The following is a 26,444-nucleotide window of genomic DNA, read 5'->3' as shown; positions in this document are numbered from 1 at the left end:
TTTTTAAAAAAAAAATAACTTTTTTTAAGAGAGAGAATTTTAATATTTATTTTTAGTTTTTCGGCGGATACAACATCTTTGTCTGTATGTGGTGCTGAGGATCGAACCCGGGCCGCACGCATGCCAGGCGAGCGTGCTACCGCTTGAGCCACATCCCCAGCCCAATCTCCTGTATTTCTATCAGTACATTATTAAAATAAATTATAAGTTGAGCATCGCTTAACTGAAATGATTGAGATCCTAAGTGTTTTCAATTTCTTTTTATTATTTCAGAATATGTGCATATACATAATTTAAATCCTAGAGATGAAACCCATGTCTCAAACTAATTTATGTTTCATATACACTTCATATGCATGGCCTGATAGTAATTTTATATAATATTTTTAGTATGTCTGCATTTTGACAGCATTCCAGCTCATGAAGTTAGGTATGTAATTTTCCACTTTAGCATCATGTCAGCAATCAAAAAGTTTTGGATTTTGAGTATTTGGGGTTTCAGATTTTCAGATTAAGGATGCTCAGCCTGTACAATTATTTATTTTTCTGTCCATCTCCATCATTAGACTGAGAGCACCTGTTTTATTCAGGTTTCCCCTAAAGTTATTGGAGAGACACAGGGAACAACAGAGGAGTGGAGAAATAATTCAGGCAAGGAGAGTAAGCTAATGAAAGCAGCATCATTATTCTTTTAAAGAAAATTCCTCAGAATTTTTCCATTTGGGAAATAATTAGGGCATTTATTTTGGCTGGGCGATGCTAGAAAGCACATCCAGTCAATTGAGTAGACCAAGTAGATTTCCATGGTTTCTGGGACCAGAAATGCAGGTGATGGCAGATGAAAATGCCTGAGGCTAGCTGGAATTGGTTCTGACAGACCTGAAAAATAGAAGACATTGATGGTCACAGTTCTGATGTCTTGAAGGCAGGTGCCATGTTGTGTTGCAACTGAAGCATCAGTGGCAAACAAACTACCTCTGACATGAGAGCCAGCAATGTCCGTTGAGTCAGATGTAAATATTAAGGTACTACTTTATTAAGCAAACATATACCAAAATGAGAATCCAGAAATACTGCATGGAGGGAGTATATTGCTATTTGGCTGTTTAATCATTTGGAGTTTTTGTGCAAAACTTTGCAGCCACCCATCAGGCACAGCTTTTGGTGAGCAAAGTCAAAACTAATCTCAATTACTGAGAACTCTGCCACCATTCTAAGATAGGTGTTTTCTTACATTTTAGAATCCTGTGAGGAAAGCCTTACCAACTTCATAGAGATCACTGATGTAACCCTGTCTTAACTACAGAATCACAAGATAATAATACATTGCTAGTGTTTTCCCAAATCCAAAGAGAAGATCCTAACTCATATTGCATACTCCCCCCAAATACAGCACTGAATTCAGTTGAAGCTAGAGAAGGGTTTTGGTCTCCAAAGATTATTCTCTACCTGTGTAGTTGTGAATGGTTTCCCCTTTTGAGATCTGACATTATTTGGCCGCAAAAAACTCTGTGAAGGCAAACACAGTTGGAATACAAGTTAAGTAAGTTTAACTTTTCTGCTCTTGCTATTTTAAAGGCCAAGAAAGCAGGCAGCTCATCAAACGAAGATGACACTTCAACTGAAGGCAATGTGGGGGTGCACAGTGTGGGTACGTGCTGAGCGAGCTGTTTGTGACTATCCCAAGGAAGAGATGGGATCTGCCATCTTGGGTTTGTCCCTCCCTTCATGACCAGAAATTTCCTTCTCCTTTCTCTCCAAGGAAATGTTCCTATAAATTGTTGATATTATCTTGTGATATTTGATAAACTACAGATCAATGTGTTTACAAACTGAAAGTCCTGTTGAGATATAGTACACAGCTAGAATTCTCTTTGCTTCTGAGAAAGAATTAATTCTGCAATCCACAACTTACTATTAAATTTAGATTCCATACTTAACTAAGCGACTAATTCCTACCCTAATCACAAACATTTGTAATTTCAACACAATAAAATTCTTATGGCTTATTTAACTTCTAACCATTTCACACAACACTGCACTACATATTTCAGATTATGTTCATCTCGGGGAGGCCAAGAAGAACTGCTTGTTCTTTTTACATCACCAAACCAAACGGCTTCAAGAAAGCTAAACAATCATATAAAATTCTGATGCCAGACGGTTCCATCTGGAAATCAGCGCATCAGTTAAAGCAGTTTGTAATGTTTTCTCACTTTGAAATCTTCAAATTTCAGGGTTTCAAAATTTCTGCCTTATTAACAAAAATGAAGTGAATCATACATTTTCATTTACATACTCGATTTTGCTGAGTCCATGTTTCCTCTCCAAACTTTTCTGTTAGATCCTTGTGTGAACTTCCAGTGTAAGAGAGGACACATCTGTAAAGCAGACCAACAGGGAAAACCCCACTGCGTTTGCCAAGATCCAGTGACTTGTCCTCCAGCAAAACCCCTTGACCAAGTAAGTACTCAACAAAGTAGTCCTTCAGACACATCAGAAAGGCCAAGGAGGGCCCAGGGTTGTGACTCAGTGGTAGAGCACTTGCCTAGCATGCGTGAGGCAGTGGGTTTGATCCCTCGCACCACATAAAAACAAATGAAATAAAGATATTGTGTCCATCTACAACTAAAAAAAAAAAAAATTTAAAAAAGAGGGGGCCAGGGATTTGAATGAAAATAGTTTGCACTGAAATTTTTTTGAAGGTAGATGCTCAGTTTATAATCTAATATTTGAAGTAATATTGAACAGAAATAAATGCCAGCCAAATCAAAGTATTTCAATGGTTCCATAAAAAGATAACAGTGGTATTTGGGCTATGAATATAGTTTGTTGCCAAACTGGAGAGTTACAATTTTAATAATCTTACCTTCCTGACCATATCTTTGGCACAGCACCATTTACCAGACACTCTTTGAGCTTTCGGGAGCAGAGTACTATCCAAAAAGCATCAGGATCTATCAACTTTTTCTCTTGCTTGTCTTCCATAGGCTTGTGGCACTGACAACCAGACCTATGCAAGTTCCTGTCATCTGTTTGCTACAAAGTGCAGACTGGAGGGAACCAAAAAGGGACATCAACTGCAGCTGGATTATTTTGGAGCCTGCAAATGTAAGATTCCATCACTTCTGCCAACCACCATTTCTGGGAGGCTTTTGGGTGAATCTGTACATGCTTAAATCCTATATATGTAAATAAGAAAAGGCTAATGTAGTTATGAACTTAAGCTGAAAATTTAAATCAATTGGAGAGACAGAAAAAATAAGGATTCACAGGCCTTAACCACAGGTGATTCTGACTTAATTGAACTGGGCTGGAACCCTGGCTTTGCTTTTTCATTTGTTTTTCAAGTAACCTAGACAATTCTAACATGCAGCCAGGCCTCAGAACCACTATAATAATGTTATCTACTTAATAATAGCGATGAGAAATGGAATTTTGCCAAACTATTTGCCCTCTTCCCAATTTAATTTAAGCCTTTACCAAAAGGTTTTATGACAACATATTCTTCCAGAAGTTTTTGTTTGTTTGTTTGTTTTTTTAAGTTGTCTTCCTTCCCCAGGATACTCTCATTTGTGTTTGCCTCCCCTTGCTGATAAATGATTCTCCACATTGGCAGTGCTCACCCATGTTCTGGTTCTTGCCTCCTTGCAGACACCCAAGAGGATTAAACTTGCCAGACTCCTTGATGTTAGATGTAGTCATATGACTTGCTTTGTTCACTGGAATAAAGCACAATCACCCATGTACGTTCTGGGCAGAAGCACTTCAGAGCTGGTGTGGTTCTCCACTTTTGCTCCCTTTGCCACCACAAACCCAGAGGTCTTGTGTTGAGATGGTAGCAGCAAAAGATAAGCCCCAGGGAGACAGCAGCAGAACCCTGCTGCCAACTTGTATTGGAATTGTAGCAGAATGGAGAAATAAGCCTTTGTCTCTTTAAGCCATTGAGAATTAGCATTCTTTGTAATGATAGTGTAAGCTAAACCCTCCTTTTTCCTCTCAACCTCTAGTAAATAGCTCCTGTCTCCTCCTTTTCTAAATTCCAGCTCTCTGGTTCTACAGCACAGATTCTTAGCTCTAGCTGCCCATCAAGATTACTTTTGTAGCTTTTAAAACTCCTGATGTCCAGTTTCTACCCCAGACCAATCAAATTAGAATTTCTTCAAATGGAGTCTGGTATTTGATATGTTTTTTAAAACACACCAGGCAAATCTGTGGTGCCACCATGATTAAGGACCTCTGAAGTATGAAGGGGCAGTGTGGATGCTCTCTGGGTCCCCAGAAGTTATTAAGCTTCCTGTTATGAAGACTCCAGAGGCAGAACTAATGGTCATGTATTTTCTGCTTAAAACAGCTATTCCTGCTTGTACAGACTTTGAAGTGGCTCAGTTTCCTCTACGGATGAGAGACTGGCTCAAGAATATCCTCATGCAGCTTTATGAACCTAACCCTAAACATGCTGGATATCTAAATGAGAAACAGAGAAGTAAAGTAAGTTATTCACAGGTCTTCTACCTAAGGGTCTGTCTAGAGGGCCTGAGGAAAAAAAGATGTGACGGCTACCTACCTCTGCACAGCTGCAGAAGCCCATTCTGCCTCCCTGCATCTGATTACCCCACAGGGATTAACATTCTTGTAGTTGTCACCATTCATGCCACAGGATTTGAGACACTGTCAAATTGCCCTATTCCTACTGAAAGAGCAATGTCCTTTGAATAAGGGCTCTTTAATTCATACCTAGAGCCAGCAATGGTGGGGCAAAGTTAACATATATTTAGTATTTGTATGTGTTAGTCAGCTTTCTGTACTATAACAAATACCTGAGATAATGCAACTTTAAAAGCAAAGATTTATTTTGCCTTGCCATTTCAGAGATTCCAGTCCATGATTAATTGGTCCCATTGTTTTTTAGTTCTGTGTGAGACTGCACATCATGGCATAGAACATGTGGTAGAGCAAGCTGCCTATCTCATGTTGGGCTAGGAAACAAAGAAAGAGGAAGGGCCAGGATCCCAATATTCTCCCATATGACAAGAAGATTGCCAACCTTTTAAACTTCCACCACCTCCCAATAGTGCCATGGGCTAACCAATCTTTAACATATGGGCTTTGGGTGATATTGCAGATCCAAATTAGAATAGACCCAAATGTATTTAAATCTGAACTTTTGTTTGCCCTCATAGATCTGATATAGATATATAAGGAAAATCTATTATTCACAATGTCAATGATATATGTTTAAGTTAGCTTTTTCACTGCTATGGCCAAAAGACCTGATAAGAACAATTTTAGAGAAAGAAAGTTTATTTGGGGCTCACAGTTTCAGAGGTCACAGTCCATAAATATCCAATTCCATTACTCTGGGCCCAAGGTGAAGCAGCACGTCATGGAATAAAGGTATGACAGAGGAAAGTAGCTCAGGACATGGACACAGGAAGCCAAGAAAGAGAGAGAGAGCTGCACTCTCCAGGAACAATATAAAAACCCCAAAGGCATACCACCAATGACCCACTTCCTCCAGCCACACCTTATCTGCATATAGTTACCACCCAGTTAATCCCTATCAGGGAATTAATGCACTAATTAAGTTAAGGCTCTCATTACCCAATCATTTCACCTCTAAACCTTCTTGCATTGTTTCACACATGAGTTTTGGGGGGATGCCAAAGATCTAAAACATAACAATATATTAAGATTAAAAAGTGAAGAATATTAATTCCAGATATTTCCAGGAAAAAATTCATTCACCATATAGTTATTGAGAATAACCTACATTTCAGGAATTGATGTAACTACTGGAGATACAGCAATGAAAATCTCCCACCTGCAAGATAGCGAGAGAGAGAGAGAGTGAGTGAGTGAGTTAGTTTATGAACATATATATGTAAATATAAACCTATGCAAATATGATCAAATCAGCAAACATATGTATAAGATATGTCAGGTTCTTTAAAACTTGTTATGAAGAAAGATCAAAGAAGGAGGGTGTGCATTAACTGTGTCTCTGATTTAGCATGTGATAGTCATTGTTGACCTTGACACTAGCTGTAAGGTGGATCCAGGCAAGGGAAGACTGAATTGACAGAGTTCAAGAGAGAATAAGAGGAAGGATGTAAAAGCAACAAGTATACACAATACTCTTGAGGGTTAAAGAGAAGTTAAGTGGTAACAGGAGGGGAAAGTGAATTCAAGAAGTCCTTTCTACCAGTTAGAGATGATAGAGGATACTTGTAAGTTTCTACAAATAACCTAGCAATGAAGTAAAATTTAATGAAGACCAGAGAAATGTACCCAACTTCTAGAGGGTGTTCTTGAGTAGTTGTTTCAGGCAGATGAGAAGGGTGAGGCTCTGAATAGGAACACAGGAAGTTCATCACTGGTAACATCGAGGGAAGCCAGTAGATGTGGGCATGGGAAGAGGTGGAAGTTCTGTTTGCTTCCAATTGCTTAGTGAAATAATAGGTAACATCACAAGTTGAGTCTTATGTGCATTGCTCATGGATAATTTCTGTCCTTCCCTTTAGTACATTGTCACAGATAGACTTTCAAGTATAAGGTATGAAAATGGGAATTTCAATGGAGGTAGCCAGGAGCAACAGATTAGAGATAAGCAGACTGAGCAGGAATAGGGAATGAAGAATTGAATATACCAATTGCAGAAAGAACAGGATTTTTCACTAAGTAATCAAAAATTTTGCTCAAGTCAGTTCAGTTCTTTTCATTAAAACCTTCTCATAGTTTTAAGGAATGTAAAGAACATTACTAGTTAAAAGATCAAAAAAGACTTTCTTTTGAAAACCCCAAATTTCTTACATTTGCTGTTTTCTATCTAGATGTAAGGAAGGCTAGAGTATTGACTAGAAGGCATTTAATTTGATGCACATGATGCCTGAGTGTATTTTCCTCTGTCACATTATTATTGTTACTCTTCAAGCAAAGCTGAACAAGTGTCAATTCCATTACTGTTGACTGATGCTCTGACAATCTTCTCAACTTTTTAATTCCAGGTCCAGAAAATTTACCTGGATGAAAAGAGACTTTTGGCTGGGGACCATCCCATTGACCTTCTCTTAAGGGACTTTAAGAAAAACTACCACATGTATGTTTATCCTGTGCATTGGCAGTTTAATGAACTTGACCAACATCCTACAGACAGGTAAAAATTCTACCTTTCCATTACCAGGTCACTCTCTGATATACAAGTATCTATGCAAAAGGGAAAGTGAAATAGAATTATGAAAATCTCCACTTCATGTTAGAATGATGAAATGCCAAATAATGGTGGTTAGGAGTCTAAACACAAAATTGTTTTGAAAATAACAGAATATGGCTACATACACCTCTCAAGTTTACATGCTAAGATCCACCTTCCCACAGAAACTCCTCCAACTTTTTCATTCTTGATTCTAAATTCTATAGATAATCTGACCAACTAGATCAAATGCCTACATCTGGAATAATAAAGTATGACCAGTGGGTTGGAACCAGGTTGTATAAGTGTGACTCTAGGTAAACTCTAGATTTAGGGTGGATGGAGGACAGTTTCCAGTGGAGAGAAACCTTGGTTATTGACATTCCCAAAACTCTCCACCTCACCCACATATTGTTTATTTCACTTTCAGGGGTTTTTTTTTTTAATATTTTTAGTTGTCAATGGACCTTTATTTTTTATGTGGTGCTGAGAATCGAACTCAGTGCCTTACATATGCTAGGCAAGGGCTCTCCCTCTAAGCCACAATCCCAGCCCTCACTTTCAGCATTTTATTTGTGTACTATTTATTTGGCACATGCAGCTAACTTGTGGAAGAAAACTATCCCCGGTGATCCTAAGATTTAAATCTTTATATACAAGTTACTCAGTTAATAGGCTGCCATTTATTTCCCTGCAGAGTCTTGACACATTCCGAGCTTGCTCCTCTACGAGCATCTCTGGTGCCCATGGAGCACTGCATAACCCGCTTCTTTGAGGAGTGTGACCCCAACAAGGATAAGCACATCACCTTGAAGGAGTGGGGCCACTGCTTTGGAATTAAAGAAGGTAAATTCATCATCAGCCAAAGGAGGATGTTGACCCCTTCCCTAAATAAACCCTGAAGGCCTAACAGAGAAGTCCTGCTGTAGGTTCTAATAGAAACCTAAAGGCCCATGAGGTGACATATCCCAGACAGGACTGCCTCATGCACAAGCTGTCATTGCAAGGTCATTTCTCACTACTTTTCAGAACGAGGGTGAATATGCGCTGCATTCTCAGCAACTGGATAAGCCTAAAAAACTATGTGAATCCAGAGAGCCATGCCAATCTCAGAGGGCTTTATACCTTATTTTAATCTCATTGCTTAACCTAACTATAGGGCAAACCTTTAAAACTTATAGCTGCACAGCAAGGCTGCTTCTGACAAGGGGGTATGTCAGAAGACATGTTAGAATTCACTATTAATTAAAGATTGGATCTTATATCACAAATTGTAACCAGATAGTATTGCTTTAATCCAAAACTAGCTCATGCCTGCATCTTCAGTGATCGGTGGGCCAGGAAGCAGGGGGAATCAGGTGGTTCTTTCTTTACTCTTGCAGTGGAAGAATTTAAATTAAGACATTTGTTATACTGGGTTATGTCTTAATCTACTTCCTTTTATTTTCCAAAGTTAGAGTTGACTTTTATGAGTAAGCATGTTTTCAATAATCAAGTTATGAAGCATATCCAAAAAATAGCATTGAAACTGCTCACAAAATGTAAATCAACATTAAACACAAAAACTCTAAAGCAGAGACTTTAGGCATATGATTATTACACAGATGTAGGATGAATATGCAATCAAACAGTAAAGAAAAGCAAGTTCATCAAAAGTCAGAATTTCCCAAAAAGAGGTAAACCATTGCTTAAAAAATATTCTTCATGCTGATGTATAAATGCTTGACATTGAAAAGAACTCGGAGCATGAGGATTTGTTTATTGATTAATAGATTGGCAGAAAGATTAGTTCTTTTCTCCTTTAATATTATTCTGTGAAAGTAACACAATCATAATGAAAAATGTCTATTCATGCAAGCACTTAGTTCTGTGTATTAGCTATCCATGCTACATAACAAATTACCCCAAACTTAGCCATGTAAAATCTCTCACAGTTTTCAAGGGTCAGGAATCTGGGAGTAGCTTACCTGGATGTTCTGACTTAGTTTCTCTAGGGATGAAATCAAGCTGTCAGTAGTGTGTCATCTGATGACTTGAATAGAACTGACAGCTCTACTTCTAAGCTCACTCATTTGGCAATCTGCAGATTTGACTGCCTCACCATGTGGGCCTCTCCACGGTATTACTGACAGCATGGGATATGATTGCCCCCAAAGTGAGTGACCAAAAAGAATATGAGCCCAAGACTAAAGCCCATACCATTACTTGTGACATGTTCTGTTGTTCACACTGGGCAACCCTGCTATCACATGGGAGAAAATGACATGAGGTAGGGAATTAATGGCAGTTATCCTGAAGGCTGGACCCTGTTAGTACTTATGTGAAATTAATGTTAATAAGACTCATACCCACACAGATAATGTCAGTTTCCTTCCTAACATTTATTCTATGAGTACTTACAAAAATTCAAATCTACTTCTAAAAATGGATTAAACAGTCTTTTACAACTCCTCTACTAAAAAAACAAAACATACCCAAGTACAGCTGCATCTCCCCACCAGTATCAAGAGGGGAGAACTTAACTGGGATAAGATATATTTAGGTGTGCCCTTTTATAGGACGTGTGATTTTAAAGCTCTGATAAAAAGGCAAATTTGGACAGATGCTGTTTATTTAAGGAAACCAGTTGTATTTCACTGTTCTTTTGCCAAGCTTCTGGCGGCTCTTCAGAATGTGAGCTCACCCAGGCTCAGTGTTGTGGGGTTGCCTGGGAGAGCAGGAAGTGCTTAAAGTCCAGTGACTTGCAAAGCCACTAATGATCTTGTTTGTGTAGTGTGGTTTGGCTGTCATTATGTTATTTTGAAAAAGAGAAAGAATTATCACATATTAAACTAATAAAACAAATATTAAATATTCAGTCAGAATGAGTAAACAAGTTATTGCTTTGGGATACAGCTAGGAAAAGGGGAAAAAAAATCTCTTTGTAGGTATACCCTTCCTTCCCTCAGGTCTTGGAAAGCCATGGGAGAAGATAGATTTTAGCTAGTGTATTCCTGAATTTTAACTGCCTGTGATCTGAACTAGCTAAATGTGTTCAAATATTTCAGTTCTGTCATTAACTAGCTTTGTTCAATAGGGCATGCCATTTGTCCCCAGTCTCATTTTTTTTAACCTGTAAACATGGGGTTCAAATAACTGGTGGAGGAGTCTTCATCTATGCAACTATGCATGTTAATGTTTAGAAAAACTCTCCAAATGAAACTAATAGGGTAAACAAGTCAGATCATGAAGATCCTACTAAGTCATTTAAAAACATTATTTTAAGAGCACCGGGGGTATCACTAAGCAAGGAGTGATTTTCAGAGTTTGTATTTAAGAAAGATTTCTCTGTTATATTGTGGAAAGGCTAGAGAATAGTTGAGAGCATGTTGTGATAAATCCAGGTAAGACTTGTGGCAACTTGAACTAGAGGAGTGACCATGGGGAAACAGAGAAGTACCATATTCAAGAAATATTTTTAAATATAAACATACTCAAGATATACAACATGTAGAATAAGAAGACAGGATTGGACAGGAAATATGTAGGAGCAGGGAACAGACAGTTGAGAGACTAAGAACAAGAGAGAGATAATGCCATAGGAGCCGGCTTGGTTGGGTCAGGCAGGATGACTAGAGCCACTGTCTACTGAGAGAGAAAACACAGGGGCAGAAGCAGATTTGGGGGCAATGACAAATTTCATTTCAAATGACAATAATTTTGAATTACTCCATGTGCCACTGTCAGTTAAATATTTGTCTGCATTTCAAGACAGATTTTTAGATCAGAAATATATATTTGGGGATTATGAGCACGCAGAGAATAATTGATATCAGGGAAGGGAATTAATTCTCCCAAGGAAAATGCATAAAGTTACATGAAAATGGATCCAGAGTTGAATGCTAAAGACCACCACCACTAGATGATGGATATTGGAGGAGGAAGGAATTCACCAGGGAGAATGAAAAGTCTCTTCTGAAATGAAGGAAGACCGTGAGAGGAGTGCCATGTTAAGAGGGTGTCCAGGGCTGAGGATGTGGCTCAAGCGGTAGCGCGCTCACCTGGCATGCGTGTGGCCCGGGTTCAATCCTCAGCACCACATACAAACAAAGATGTTGTGTCCACAGAAAACTAAAAAATAAATATTAAAAATTCTCTCTCTCTCTAAAAAAAAAAAAGAGTCTTGAAGAGGAGGAAGAGACTGTGCCAAGTGCTGCTGAAATGTCAAGGAGGATAAAGATTAAGAATGTTCATGGAACCTAGAAATAGGATATACTGGTGATCTGAGTGTGTTCTTTTTCACCACTGTGACAAAATACCTGGAAAAACAACTTACAGAAGTGAGCTCTATAAGTTAGCTCACGGTTTCACAAGTTTCAGTCCATAGTCAATTTGGTCCCACTATTGTAGGTGTGTGGTAGGAGCACCTGGCAGATCAGAGCTGCTCACCTCATGGTGGTCAAGAAGCAGAGGAGAAGAAGGCATAGAGGGGCCTGGGGACAAGATATACCCTCAGGGTACTCCCCCACTGACCTACATCTTACCCCTAGGCCCCATCACCTCCCAATAAATCTATGGATAGATTAATCTACTGATGAATTTAGGAGCTCTCATGATCCAATCATTACCCAAAAGGCCCACCTCTGAGTATTTCTGCCCTGGGGACCATGCTCTCAACTCATGAGTCTTTGAGAGATATTCCATATCAAAACCATAACACGTGGTAAGAGCAGTTTTGGTGAAATGGTAGAGTTGGAAACCAGATTCTATATGTTGAGAAAGAATGAAAAATGAGATAGAATAAAGAGTGAATGTTTGGAGGCAGGAAAGAGCTAGAAGAGGACATAGAGTTGAGGGAAGCATTTTTTAGAATAAAAGAGGCTTGAGCAGTCCATTCGTTCTTTCTTATTTAATCACTTTACTGGTGGTCTCTATAGAGCCAGGCAATACTCAAGAGGCTGAATATATAAACGATATTTTTTTAAGACAGAGAGAGAGAGAGAATTTTTTTAGTATTTATTTTTTTTTAGTTCTCAGCGGACACAACATCTTTGTATGTGGTGCTGAGGATCGAACCCGGGCCGCACGCATGCCAGGAGAGCGCACTACCGCTTGAACCACATCCCCAGCCCCTATAAACGATATTTAAATGCCAAGGGGAAGGAGCTAATAAATAGAAAGGTGGGGGAAAGGTTTTGAATATAAGGAGGGAAAACAGGAAATTAGGAGAAGCCTCAGATCAGAAGAGATCTTGAGCACAGGTAGAGGGACTGGCTTTAAGATCAATAGAAAGGACATCTCTCATAGGGTGCAATGGTACATATCTATAATTGCAGCTACTTGGTAAGCTGAGGCAGATTCAAGTGCAGCCTGAACAACTTAGTGAGAGACCCTATATCAAAACAAAAAGGACTGGGAGTATATAGCTCAGTGGTAGAAACTTGCTTAGCATGTAGGGGCTCTGGATTCAATACCTAGTACACAGAAAGAAAGAGAAGGAGGGGAAGAAAAGGGAAGAAAGAAAAGATATCTCTCATCTGAACAACCAAAAAAGTACAGAGTACTATGTGTGCATGTGCAAATATAAATTTACAGGTAATAAAGTTAGTATCTCCATTTTAATAATAAAGTCAGTACTCAAAAGAAAATATGTTAAAGTTTATATTCTTTCAACTCTCTGGGCTAAAAACTTACATTGGAAAGGAAAATTACCTGGTGCCCCAGATAGGGTCATAGTTTAGTGTGGTTCAAATTAATCTGCTGTAAATATCTGTTTAACAATTATTGACAAAACACACCCAAGTGCAGGCAGGTAGGCCAGGCTGGTGTATCTTTTATATCTTATATCTTATATATCCATGATATCTTATGTCTTCTCCTAGTGGTATGGTAATAAGTTCTTCAGATTATTCAATTGAAGTTTGATTGAACTGGTACTATACTTCTGCCTCTTCCTATTAAAATTTAGCTGCCCTTATAGATTATTATATTTGACACTTCTTGGCTGGGCCTCCTCTTAACCTACCCTTCCTCTATCAGTGATTGAGAACTATCTGCAGAGTTGTCTATATGTCCACCTGCCATCGGTCCACCTGCCATCAGTCCACCCCTAGAGAATTCTGATTCCAGAGGCCAGGAATGAGATCAAAGAATTTATATTGTTTAAATTTCATGGATGATGTTGATGCCCTACCAGGGTTCAGAACCACCACCGTGCTGCCTTATTAGATGGTCTGTCTAATCTCCCAGCTCTAACATACTAGTTTATGCTACTACTCTGGTACCTTTCTAAAAGTATATTTGTTTTGTTTTTGTTTTTACAGAAGACATAGATGAAAACCTCCTGTTTTGAATTAAGATTTGAAGAAGTCAAACTTTCTAGCATTCTCCTCTGTCCTAACCACTTCTGAAATATATATAGCCATGATACCGGTAGATATATATTTAGTAAAATATCTGCATGAATGAGAAGACAATGAGAATAACTGCTTGATAATAATATATACACACCAAGCATTCAACATTGACTTAGGAAATAGAACTTTAAAATGAAGTAATGTCACTATATACAAAAGATTGTAAACCATTTATATAAGTAGGAGCTTAACTCATAGTGATTTCACTCTCTGAATCAACTTATAATTGCTAATTATACAACTTAAAAAAATAATGTGTTCATACTGTCCATAACATCATGTGCATTTCAAGAAAATGGAATATTTGTGCTTAACATGTATTGTTAATATCTTAATATCCTAATAAAGTGTCCATAAAAATTCAAATGCCTATTCAAGTTTATTTCTAGTCATTTATTTAAATAAACAAATTTATTTAAGTAATCCCTCAGTGAATTATCAACCCAGGACTCACAATTCAAATCAAATTATAAAGACGCTTCCTAGTTCTTACTATTGGAGGAAGAAAAAAAAAAGAAGCTAGTGTGACTTGAAAAGTGTGAGACGTTTCCTATGGAAAACAAATAATCAGTGTGTAAAAATAGTACTTGCTCACGAAAACCCTTTGTCATATAAGTTCAACAGGAAAAGTGCTATTTAGCCAAATTCAATTTGGATTATTATGCACATCTTGATCCAACTAATTGTAGCTTTTGTACAGTTGTTTGTGTGCATGGGGGAGGAGGATCTGCAAAATTTCTACATTCCATTTTTTTCAAAATAAAGATAATGAAAGATGAAACAAGCCAGTGGAGAGCCATGAAGTGTCCTGATGGTCAGTGTGGTGAGAGGTGAACATTACTACCATAAATTGATAGAAAAAAAAATTATACAAAATGTGATTTTATTTGTGCTCTTCTTTGGTAACAATTAGAGTTAAAGCTGAATCACAAAAATATAAATGAGACCATACAGTTTTCCAAGGTCTGAAACACAACAATAAAAGATCCTGTCATCCACTTCATTCCACTTACAATATTTAAAAGAGGGTTTTTAAAAAACATTTTTCTATCTGACTTGAAAGATATCACTAAGTTAACTTTATTTTTATCTTTTTTCTTCACTCAATAAGTCACTTGTTTTCAACCAGAGTCACATTAAACCAGGTCCTTTCCAAATAATTAAATTGAATTAGTCTTAATGCTAAGGACACTGCCTAAATATTTACTAAACTTTTTTATTTGAAACTAATTTTCATTTTGAAATGCAAATGTCATTTAACATAGAACATTTCAAACCTTAAATTTCTCCAGCAATTAAGGCTTCGGTATGTATACCTAAATGACACGTTATAGAAACACTTGAATATTCTTAGTGGATATCATTTTTAATTATTGGTTTGTTTTGATAAAGATTTAATCTAACCCCAACCAAAGAGATGAAGTTATTTTCTTAGTAATCAGTCTTTCAGTCTCTGTGTAATTGAGATACTAAAGTTGGAATTCCCGATCTGAAACCAACTGCTCAGTTTAGCTTTGAATTGTGTGACTCATATTGCCCATGACTATAAAGGCATTAGTAATATGGCTTAAACACTTGATGGGTAGAGAGGCTCTAGGAGATCACACTGCCTCCTGAATTTGTTGCTCCGAGGGCCATTTGAAGCAAAGGTAATTAAAGAGATATAATTTGGATGATTCTATTGCACTAGATAAAAGAATGTAAGATATTCTTGTGTTGGCTAATTTAATAAGATCCACTTAACAAAGCAAGAAAGAACTTCAAAAGTTTTAATCCATGAGAAAGAAAAATACAAAGACATGAAAAAAAAAAGGAAAGGAAATAAGTTGCCTAAATTCAGGTAAAGTAGCACTAAAATAACTTAGAATTAAGCTTTAAAGATATATAAAAAGCTAAATAATTATTTATCTATTAAATAGTTAAAACTTGTCTCACATACAGGAGAGAAGTATTAATCAGAATATGATTGATTTTTTTTCTTCCAAAATCAAATTCCAGGGTACAGTGATTTGGTTTGAAACTCACACAGTAAGGTAATTTGAATTAAGTGTATTTTTAAAACATTTAAATGTTTACTTGCAGGAACAGCAGGTCAGTAAAGATTATGTTGAGTTGCTTTATTAAATTTATTCATCGTGTACTTATTTTCTACCAACCCACTATACTTTATGAATTTTTTCCTGTATAATCTCTTCCTGAGAAACTGTATGCATCAACAACAGCATCCAGACTATGTAAAGGCCTGGTAAGTCTCCTGGAGGCATAAGCTCCAAGCATATTTATTTGTGTATTACATAAATATTGTCCTCTCATTTTAGCCAGTGATGATAAATTGCCAATAGTAAACATTATGCTCATTAAATATTTGTGTATAGAAACCACAAATTTGAACAACCAAACAGATATAGGCTGAGCTGTAGGTTATAAGGAAGAGTAGGAGATGGCAGGCAGTATTAGGAGTCAAAGACTGCATGTCTTGTTGAAAGGCATTCCAAGTTTTTTAAATGCTCCTCTGGGTTTACACAACCTGAATCTGTATCTGGAGGCAGGATTTAGCTTGACCCTATTTCAACACCTCTACCTCAACCCTCTATTTACAATGGAAATAGGAACGGAAACTGGAAATGATCTCCTAATCTTCAATTCCAGGCTCTACCTTCAGAATGAAATTTCTCATCTTGGCTGGCCTTTTGAGCACTGCCATTGCTCTCCCCATCCCTGTGAGTACTCCTCCTCACTTGTTGACTCAATTTCAGATTTGGAGTCTTCAAGTCTTTGTATTTCTGGGCTAGAAAGCATTTCCTATCTCTTTTCATCTCAATAAAAGGGAAGGTGGAATCCAGGAAAGTCAGGGGCTCAGGGATTCCCACTCTTCCTCAGTTCAATGAGTAGCCTAGTACAAATCCCAGCTTCAGGGGCCATTAACATATGGTTTCCCTGGCTACAAGATGAATTAAAAGAACAATCTCAGAGTAGTGTGGAGGTGGTAAAAATATATTTCAAGTACTTAAAAGTGCTAACTCAAATCATAGGAAGCTACCAGCAAACTTTGCAATAGACAACAAGTTTCTACAGTGATTCAGGTCTAAATTAAACAGTTTGAATTGATCTTCATTTATAATACCCCTGCCCTAAACCATCTTAGGTTTTCTTAAAAGACTGATCTATAAAAATTCTCTGATACCAACCATCTTTTCCTTCTTTTAGATCTGGTTTTACAGAAAGGAATATTTAAGACTACCTAAGTTACAAATGTAAAAACTTATACTTGACTTTATAAGAATCCAGTATAGAGATAAGTCCAAAAAGGATAACATACAGAAATCTTTAAGTCCAAAATTTTTTTGTTCTTTCTAGATATAGAGTGTATTATGACATATTATACATACATGGAATATAACTTATTCTAAATAGTATCCCATTCTTGTAGTTGTATATGATGTGGAATTATACTGGTTGCAGATTCATACATAAGAATGGGAAAGTTATGTCACATTCATTCTACTGTCTTTCCAATTCCTATACTCCTTCTGCCAACTTCATTCCCCTTTGTCTGATCCAATGAAATTTTATTTTTTCCCTCCTTACCCTTCCTTGTTGTGGGTTAACATCCACATATCACAGGGAACATTCAGCCTTTGGTTTGGGGGATTGGCTTACTTCACTTGGTATGACAGTCTCCAGTTTCATCCATTTACTGACAAATGCCATAATTTCATTCTTTTTATGGCTGAATAATATTTCATTGTGTATATATACCACATTTCCTTTATCCATTCATCTGTTGTAGGGAACTAGGTTGGTTCCATAGTTTAGCTGTTGTTAAGTGAGCTGCTATAAACATTGAGTGGCTGCATCACTGTAATATGCTAATTTTAAGCCTTTTGGGTAGGACCTGAAGAGTGGGATAGCTAGGTCAAATGGCAGTTCCATTCCAAGTGTTCTAAGGAATCTCCATACTGCTTTCCAAATTGGTTGCATCAATTTTCAGTCCCACCAGCGATGTATAAGTGAGCCTTTCCCCCTACATCCTTGCCAACATTTATTGTTACTTGTATTCTTGATAACTTTCTGTAAAAGTTCAAATTTTGAAACCAGATCTGGATCAAAAGCTATATTCATATATATTGCCCCTGGATAAAAGCCTAATCCAGGCTACTTTTTTTTTTTTTTTGCCAAAGTTGAGAAGTATTGTTTTGTTTTGTTGCAGTGCTAGAGAATGAACCCAGGGCTTCAGTACATGCTAGAGAAATACTGTACCACTGAGCTACATCTTTAGCCCTAACAAGTATTAACTGTCAAAATGCCAAACCATTTATATCGTCTGTTTAAGATTATTATACTCCTGGAAATGTTACAGTATGCATATTTTGTTTATTCTAACATATACTTTTCATATTTTTGCATCTCTGAAATTGAAATGTATCTTACAAACATGATGTAATAAAGCATTATGGCAGCTTAACAGCTGGGGTGGTGATATATGAAATAATGATGCATTTTAGAATGATGGTATCTTAGAATACATGAAATACAGTAATTCCAGAACACCATTAACTCCATCTTTATAGACCTTCTAATACTGACTATAACCATGCCTTCCACATTTGTATAAATGAGATCTATAAATTCAATCCGTGTTTACTGTAGTCTGACTATGCAAGGTACTACCTAAGCATGAAACCCTCTCCCTTGAACATTTTATAACAAAGGAGTTTTCAAAAAAAGTAAAAGATCTTTCAAAATTTGTGTTTGAGATACAAGATTTAAGTTTACCCTCTCATACTCCCTTTGCTTTGAACTTAAAAATGCTGAAAACTGGGCTAGAGACATAGCTTAGTTGAACAAAGCCCTGGGTTCAATCCCCAGCACCACAAAAAAAAAAAAAAAAAAAAATGCTGAAAACTAGAGAACACTATTTATTTCAAAGATTTTACGGCACATACTGTGCAACTAATCTTAAAAAAAAAAAAAAACGTAAATAAAAGCATTGGATATAAGTTTAAAGGTAAAAAGTATTCCAGTGTTCTAAATCACTGGATAAAATTAATTCAAGTTTTCCCTATTAGACATTCAACTACTTCTATTTCAGAGGTGAAGCATTATACATCACTGACAGGTATAATGCTCAATGGTGGGTTGTTACCTGTTCTCTTTTAAAATCAAATCTCTTTTTAATGGATCATTTACTGCCTTTTGCTGCCTTACCTTATTGCTCTTGTTGTTTTATAAGCTTGAACAATCTGGAGGAAGTTCCAGTGCACAGGTAAACTTTGTATTTTCAAATGACACATTCATCATTTTAAATGTTTTCAACTGTCAGAATTACTCACATTATATTTCTTTTCATAGAGATTTAACTTTTTCCCACTACAAGTATCACCGTTTTTCCCTCAGATCCTATTTCCACAACCTCCACAACTGCCCCTGGTAAGCGTAGGTTTGGGAATCTCAAATTGATTAGTTGGATGATGGTTATGAAACTTTCTGAATTTTCATATGGAATGAGGTCGCCAGGCATCGGCTATTCATACTTCTCTCCCTGAATATCTGTGGTGGGGTGTGACAAGGGATGAACAAATTTCCCCCAAATCAACAACCTCCTCCAGAGTCCTTCTACTCCTATCATCAAAAAGATATTATCTGAACTGATTACTTCATGACAGGTGTAGTTGGTCTTGAGGAAGAGAACACTAACGTCTATGACATCCATTCTTTTGTTTTTACTAAATCACCTTTGCTTCTTTCTTTTCTCTAAAGTTTTCCCCAGCTTTCTACAACTCTTTATCAAAGGTCAAACAATAAAACTAATTCTATTCTTGTTGGGGTTTCTCCAATCTCTCCTAATATATTTTATAACATCTTTTCAATAAAGGCTGGAAGAACACTAAACATAGTTTCCTTTAGTCTACATATAACTTTTATAGACAGACAACATTCATCAGCTAACACTAAGTGTCTACTACATAATAGGGTTAATGGTGAATGCTAGAAACTTAAAAAGCATTAGATAAGTTCATAATCTGATGAGGAAGAGATATGAAAAATGAAATGAAAAATACAACACCATTTGATAAGTGCTCCTACACAAATAAAAAGCTAAATCAGGCCACAAGTCAGACTTCACAAAGGAGTTAGCATCTGGGCCAGGGCTCAAAGAATAAGGAGTGGGCAGCATTTTGAGTAGAACAGTAAGTGCAGGGCCACAGACCTGAAAAGCACAAGGCAATTTGGGGGAGGAATGATTAATACAATGAGGCTGCAACACAAGTTGTGACCATGTTAAAGTTGGACAGTATTTAAGAAATGATGTTGGGCTGGGGATATGGCTCAAGCGGTAACACACTCTGCTGGCATGCGTGCAGCCCGGGTTCGATCCTCAGCACCACATACAAACAAAGATGTTGTGTCCGCTGAAAACTAAAAAATATAAATATTAAAAATTCTCTCTCTCTCTCTCTCTCTCTCTCTCTCTCTCTCTCTTTAAAAAAAAAAGAAAGAAATGATGTTCAGAAAAGTTCAAACACATTTTAAAATAGCATCTTGTCTAATTTATTGTCTGATCCTCTAAATATTTTAAAAATATATAACTTTCTTAATTTAGTTTTATATTTAAGTGTAGAAAAACACTTCCCCTTATATTTAATTTCAAACGGTTTCAACTTTAAATAGGCTTTGGAAATTTGTGGCTAAAGCTGTCCTCAATGGAACATTTCTTTCCCTTTAACATTTTCACATATTGAATTCTACCTGCTTAATTTCTGGGTACTTGTATTTATTATTAATTGATAATTATTCTAATTATTTTGTCTCTAATAGGAGCTAAATACATTGTTTCCTTTATCTGGCTGAAATTCAGTAAATTTGTTTTTAAGTTGGTGTAAAAGCCTAAAGTATTAGTTTTTTATTATAATTTAGTAGCCACCATTAACATCTTTTTTTTTTTTTTTTTTTTTGGTACTGGGGATTGAACTTAGGGGCATTCAACCACTGTGCCACATCCCCAGACCTATTTTATATTTTATTTAGAGACAGAGTCTCACTGAGTTGCCTAGTACCTCCCCGTTGCTGTGGCTGGCTTTGGACTCTCAATCTCAAGCCTCTCAAGCTTCTGGGTTTACAGGCATGCTACCACACATGGCTTAACATCTTTTTTGGTGTGTCTGTGTTTAGTCAAATTGGATTTATTCCTATTTGATTCACTGTTAAACAATAGTATTATTCAGGATATCAAAAAATTAAAATTACTATCAATATTACTTAAAATGCAATGATAAATTCACTATGGTTTCCTTTCCTGGCCCATTAACATCTTATATTTTAAATTATGTAATTATATGTGGAAACAAAAAGGAATCAATGGTATCTGAAATAGAAACTCTTCCTACCACCAGAGGGCAGAACAGTATTTAAAAGTAAGCAAGTAAAGAAATCCCACTGGAATTCGCAAGAACTATCAACACTGATTAAAAAGACAGATTGCCAGGCTTTAGTTTTGACTGATAAAGCAAAATGACCATACCTCTTGAAAGAAAAATAAATCATAGAGAATCATGTGCTTCCTAAGGAAAGTGTCTTGTATACTGATATGCCCAGTCCTAGACACAAAGTTAATTGCTCAGTACACATGTCAAGCATGGATAGATGGACAGATGGTTGGAAGGTTAAATGAATAGTTGTGAGAAAAAAAGCCCAAAGGAAATGTTTGTGGTCTGTTTTGTTCATAATTCATTTCTTCCCCTTCTTTAGAGTCCAATTCTTTTTCATTATAATCCAAACCAGGTAATTATACTTAAAACTTTAAGAAAATATTTAAATGAATACAAAATACAAACTTGAAAATTCTCTAGAATTTTAATTAGAGAGGAATTTTATACCAAGAATTAATGATTAGCATTCTCTTTGGGGACTACTAGTTATTGATACTTTGTCTTAACAAAATACCAATTGTTAAATTTTGAACAACTTAATATATAAATCTCAAACCTAAAACCTGATACATTCAGTGATTGTATGGAATAAACCTGGGGACCAGTAGAAAAATTTGAAGGCAAATTGTTCTAGAGATGCCAGCTCTAGGTCTGCTCTTTAACACTTTGGAATAATCAGGCTCCTCTCAGCCTTACCTTATTCTCAAAGACAAGAGAGTAAAAATAGATCTTTTATGAAATACATTGTGCCTCTGAAGTTATGCTTACATTTGACATTCATGGGGAGAGGGGATACTTATTGAAATGTATCTGTCCTTGAAGCCTTTGAACTATATTTAGGGTTATGTTCATGGTATATAAGGTTTATTTAAATTTTACTTTAATGGGACTTCACTGAAGTACTGATAATTATATGACTGATTTAGAAAAAAAAAGTTATATATTTTATAGTATATTAATTCCAATTTTTAAAATTATACTCTTCTTAAAATTACAGAAAATAACATTATTATAGTTTCTTTCATAATGTTAATGCAAAAGTGTAGTATTTTTTCTCAACCTAGTAAGCATAGGTTTAATGATCTTCAAAAAAGAAATTCCAGGCTGGAGTCATGGCTCCGTGGTAGAATGCTTGCCCAGCATATGTGAGGCCCTGAGATCCATCCTCAGCATGGCATATAAATAAATAAAAGACCCATTGGACTAGAGCTGTAGCTTAGTGGCAGAGTGCCTGCCTAGCATGCGTGAAGCACTGGGTTGGATCCTCAGCACCACATAAAAATAAATAAAATAAAGCCATTCTGTCCATCTACAACTACAAAAAAAAATTTTTTAAAAAGATTCATTGACAACTAAAAAACATTTTTAAAAAAACTTATAAAAAAGGAAACTGGGAAACTGTGGCTCAGAGGAAGAGTGCTTGCTTAGCATGCGTGGGGCACTGGATTCGATCCTCAGCACCACATAAAAATAAAAATATTGTGTATACCTATAACTAAAAAATAAATATTATATGTTTGGAATCCACAAAAGAAAATATGGACTACATATATCCAGAAATAGGTTTGAGAAAGAGGTACCAAGGGGGAGATACTTTAAAAATATTAGTAAATATGAATCTTAATGATATAATTCTTAAATGCATTCTAAAAAGCATGTTTTCATTTACCAAGCTAATATAAAATTATAACAGAAAAAAGTTAAAATGCTGAATTATCAACTCCTAGATTATTTCGTATTTCCTTTATTCTAGGTCCTGACACCTAATGAATTCATAATGGTAAATACATTTTGCCTTGTTAACCTATAAGTCTATAAATATATTATATTCAAAATACTGCATAAAATGAGCCAATTCATCCTGAAAATTACTCTTATTAGTCCAATTCATGTAGATACAAAATAAAGCACAGCTGTTAAATTCAAACCCAAAAAACAATCTTAATGCCTGAGAACAATTATATATTCACTTATTCAATTCAACCCAACTATACATCAATGAAATAATTTCTTCTGTGATTGCCAAGAGTGAGAGTCAAACATAATGAATAGAGTTACAAGACAGAAGAAAATATTTCTGTAAATTAAAGAAATGTAAATCTTGGTATTGACTCTTCATTTTAAAATCTTACATTATGTAAATAAAATCATAAGTAACAAAGTGGAATTTTCAATAAAACCATTTTCATATACAAAATAGTCTAATTTATACATGTACTACATTAAAATTAAAAATAAACCTACTGATAGTCCTGACATTGATTTTTCTTCTTTCTCAGTTGATCACCTCCATTTTGAACCAACTGGGGGTAAGTATTTTTAGGCTACTATAAACTACAAATTTAATGAATGGACTAAAGATAATAGCTTAATTTTTTTATCTTATTTTTAGGGCTTCCTTGGGGTAAGATTTTATTTCTACTTATAAAATAAGTGGCAATGTCAAGAAAGGTAAGAATAATGCCTCTGAACTATAAAAACACATGGCAGAATAACCCACTTCATCTACCCAATTAGAATTCATTAGTTATAAACTCAGTGTCCTCCAAGACTTTTAGATCAAAATTTCTGCATGTCACATCTCCTTAATGCAAGAGCCATCAGCTTGCTGGATGAAAAGGCTACAAACTTTAGGACATCTGCTTTGACTCTCTCTCAAGCAAGTTTGCTTTCATTTAAAACATACAGTAAAAAAAAAAAAAAAAAAAAAAAAAAAAAGTAGGAACAAAAAAATATATATTCCTTTTCAAAATAATTGAATATAATTAAAATTATATACATATGTATTTTTTAATCTACCTTGAAGAAGCTGATGAATCAAAATATTTTCAACTTCAATATTGAGAAAGAAATTGGATTTTTACCCAACAGTTTCCCTTCCTAATCAGTTTCAATGCCCTTAAGTATTAATTTAGTATGTTTTTAGCAAGTATTTCTCTAAGGTCATCAGAGGCCAAACGGGAAAAATAAAGTTCCATGTTGTAGACAAGACAGTTCAGAGTTCAATTTATCAGCACTAAAGTGCAGTAGAATCACGTTATTTTCCACTCCCAACCAACAGAGTCACTTCAATATTAACACATGAGCAATAAAATAACCATAAAATGGGAGAAAGGTGATAACAATATTTTCATATAACTATAATCTGTATTTTCTATTTCAACAGAAATAATCCTGTCACCATTATGCCAGAAGTTATACATGGTTAGTAAAATCTCCAAATATTTTTCTATTTGCAGACCACCGTTATATATTTCTAAATATTTTTGTTAAGTGTTTTATCACCTTGAGATTGTGTCCATGTTGGTAAATTCATAGTATGATGAAATCAACCATAAACAAGACCAACCTAATGACAAAGGATTTCTTCAAAGGATATATTTTTAAATTAGTTTATTTATTAAAACTCCTGAAATATTTGAGAAAACAATAGCCACCAGAAGTCCTAAGCATAATTTACACTTCTAAACAAGAGTAGCCTCTAAAACTGCTAGAATTTTCAAATTCTCTCCATAGCTACCCAGTGTCTAGCTTTTAAGATAATTACAACCTTAAGTAAACTTAGCATACACTTCTATTTGAGTTGGAAATTCTTTCAAAAGCTCAAGAATGTCTGCTGGCAAGACAAATATTGATATCTTAGATTAAGATATCACCAAATAAATTGTCTTTGGTCCAAAATTATACAAACAATTTCAACAATGCTGGCTTAATCAGGTGTGGCCCTTAAATTTCAAGTCATAAACTATGCATTATTTTGGCTAACATGAGTATCATTTATGTAACATACTTTTCCTATCTGCATCCTTAAAGTGACAAATCACAACACTCATAACCTGAGTAGGGTTAATATGTAATAGAAACGAGAACAGATACTGGAACTAGGTAGATCAGAATTCAAGCTCTATCCCTTACTGAATAAAACCTTAGGCAATCTTTCAAAGTCTCAATTTCTTCATCTGTAAAATGGAATGGAACAGTCCTGTGACTTCACAGGATTGTTGTGAGGATTAAGTAATAATGATATAGATATTCGGTAAATGGGATCTATTATTGCTACTTACTTTGTATTCAGTCTCTAAAAGAAAAAAATATTAATTATCTCTAAGACATTAGGAAAGTAAATATGAAGGGGACATTATCTAGCAATAGAGATGCAGATGTTCCTCCAGAAAGGTCTTAAACTAACATTTTAATCTGTTTTTTCTTAATTATAGATGGTGCTGGATATTTACAATTATCACAAGACTATCTGCATTTATCTTATCTATAGTTGGTAGTGGTTTAATCATTTTTTATACTCTGTCAATGTTCTAATGAAAACTCTAAAATACCACAACGAATGTTATCTATAGACCTATCTGCTTCAGTCATACTTCAAATAAAACTTCAACACAAACTAATATCTTTATTATTTCAGTTCAAATATACCAAAATTATTAAAAAATAAGTAAATGTTATTTTCACAAAATTTCTCAAACTTTCTTGAGAGCTTTCATTAGTCATTTCAATTTCAAAGAATTCTATTTATTGCCAGGAAGAAGCAATTTCTTCCTGTCAAACAGTAAAAGTAGAAGCCAGCTCTTTCATGCTGGGAGAAAGTCATTCAAATGAGGGTGATCAATGCACAGGATCCTATGGACCAGGATTTCATGGATTTTAAAAGAATAATATCATAATAAGCTTCATAATATAACTCTTCCAGAGGAGACCAAGGTATCCTGAAATCAAACACTGCAACATTTCTTTGCAAAACTTACAGTTACACTAAGAAGAGAAATGTCTCTTTCCAGATCAGTTCGGGTTTATCACCAAAAAAGTCATGACATCAAATCAACAACAATCAAGACAAAAAAAAAAAAAAAAATCCCACCATTTTGTTTTATCTTAGCCCTAATCTTGCTCTCTAGCTATGAGAGTAAGCCTGGTTACCCTTTTCAAATATCTGTAGAAAAGTACCATGTCTCTTTCCACAAACTTCCTTTTCTTTAGGTGTCCCATCTATAATCTAACTGGAAGGAAGAAGGAATTCTGACAGTCCATACTGCAGGTTGTCAGGAGTCAATATCACAGGACTTTCCAATAGAAATCCTTAGCCTGAGTGTGACAGATATGTCCACTGGGACAGGCAGTGCTCTTTTTCTTTCCTCTTCCCTGCTTCCAAAACACCCTAATACACCAACCCTATCCTTCCTCTATGATTTACACTGACCACATGTCTCTCAAAAATTAAGTTCAATCCTTAACATTCCCTTCCTCATAAAAAGTACTCTAACTTACAACAACCTCTCTGTCCCTGCCTTTTTACATCCATCTCTAATTCATTTGTGACATACAATAGTTATAGTAGAGTGAAATCTCCATAAATTTCTAATCCCCTAGGCATATTTTTAAAATTCAGAATTTCTGAAAAATGAGAATATGAGC

General features: G+C 35.7%; 1 protein-coding gene and 1 long non-coding RNA gene across 4 annotated transcripts in view; one reads left to right on the top strand and one right to left on the bottom strand.

The window, feature by feature from the left end:
• Positions 1 to 13,953, top strand: part of Sparcl1 (SPARC like 1) — a 38,796-nt gene extending 24,843 nt beyond the window's left edge. For all 3 annotated transcript variants that reach the window (XM_027939853.2, XM_071614421.1, XM_071614422.1), the window contains 7 exons: positions 1,579 to 1,651; positions 2,345 to 2,463; positions 2,991 to 3,111; positions 4,355 to 4,491; positions 7,008 to 7,156; positions 7,890 to 8,038; positions 13,495 to 13,953. In XM_027939853.2, the coding sequence (XP_027795654.2) occupies positions 1,579 to 1,651; positions 2,345 to 2,463; positions 2,991 to 3,111; positions 4,355 to 4,491; positions 7,008 to 7,156; positions 7,890 to 8,038; positions 13,495 to 13,523 (777 nt within the window). In that variant the 3' untranslated portion in view covers positions 13,524 to 13,953. The remainder of the gene's footprint in view (positions 1 to 1,578; positions 1,652 to 2,344; positions 2,464 to 2,990; positions 3,112 to 4,354; positions 4,492 to 7,007; positions 7,157 to 7,889; positions 8,039 to 13,494) is intronic.
• Positions 69 to 2,378, bottom strand: LOC139706416 (uncharacterized). The gene is made up of 3 exons (XR_011707990.1): positions 2,300 to 2,378; positions 1,450 to 1,509; positions 69 to 879 (listed from the first exon to the last, which is right to left on the bottom strand). It is a non-coding gene; the product is annotated as an uncharacterized lncRNA (long non-coding RNA).
• Positions 13,954 to 26,444: the final 12,491 nt, after the last annotated feature.

Source organism: Marmota flaviventris, chromosome 7 (genome assembly GCF_047511675.1).
Source record: "Marmota flaviventris isolate mMarFla1 chromosome 7, mMarFla1.hap1, whole genome shotgun sequence".
Taxonomy (NCBI): domain Eukaryota; kingdom Metazoa; phylum Chordata; class Mammalia; order Rodentia; family Sciuridae; genus Marmota; species Marmota flaviventris.
Note: the sequence above shows the minus strand (reverse complement) of the source record. Positions and strands in the feature narration are given on the sequence as shown.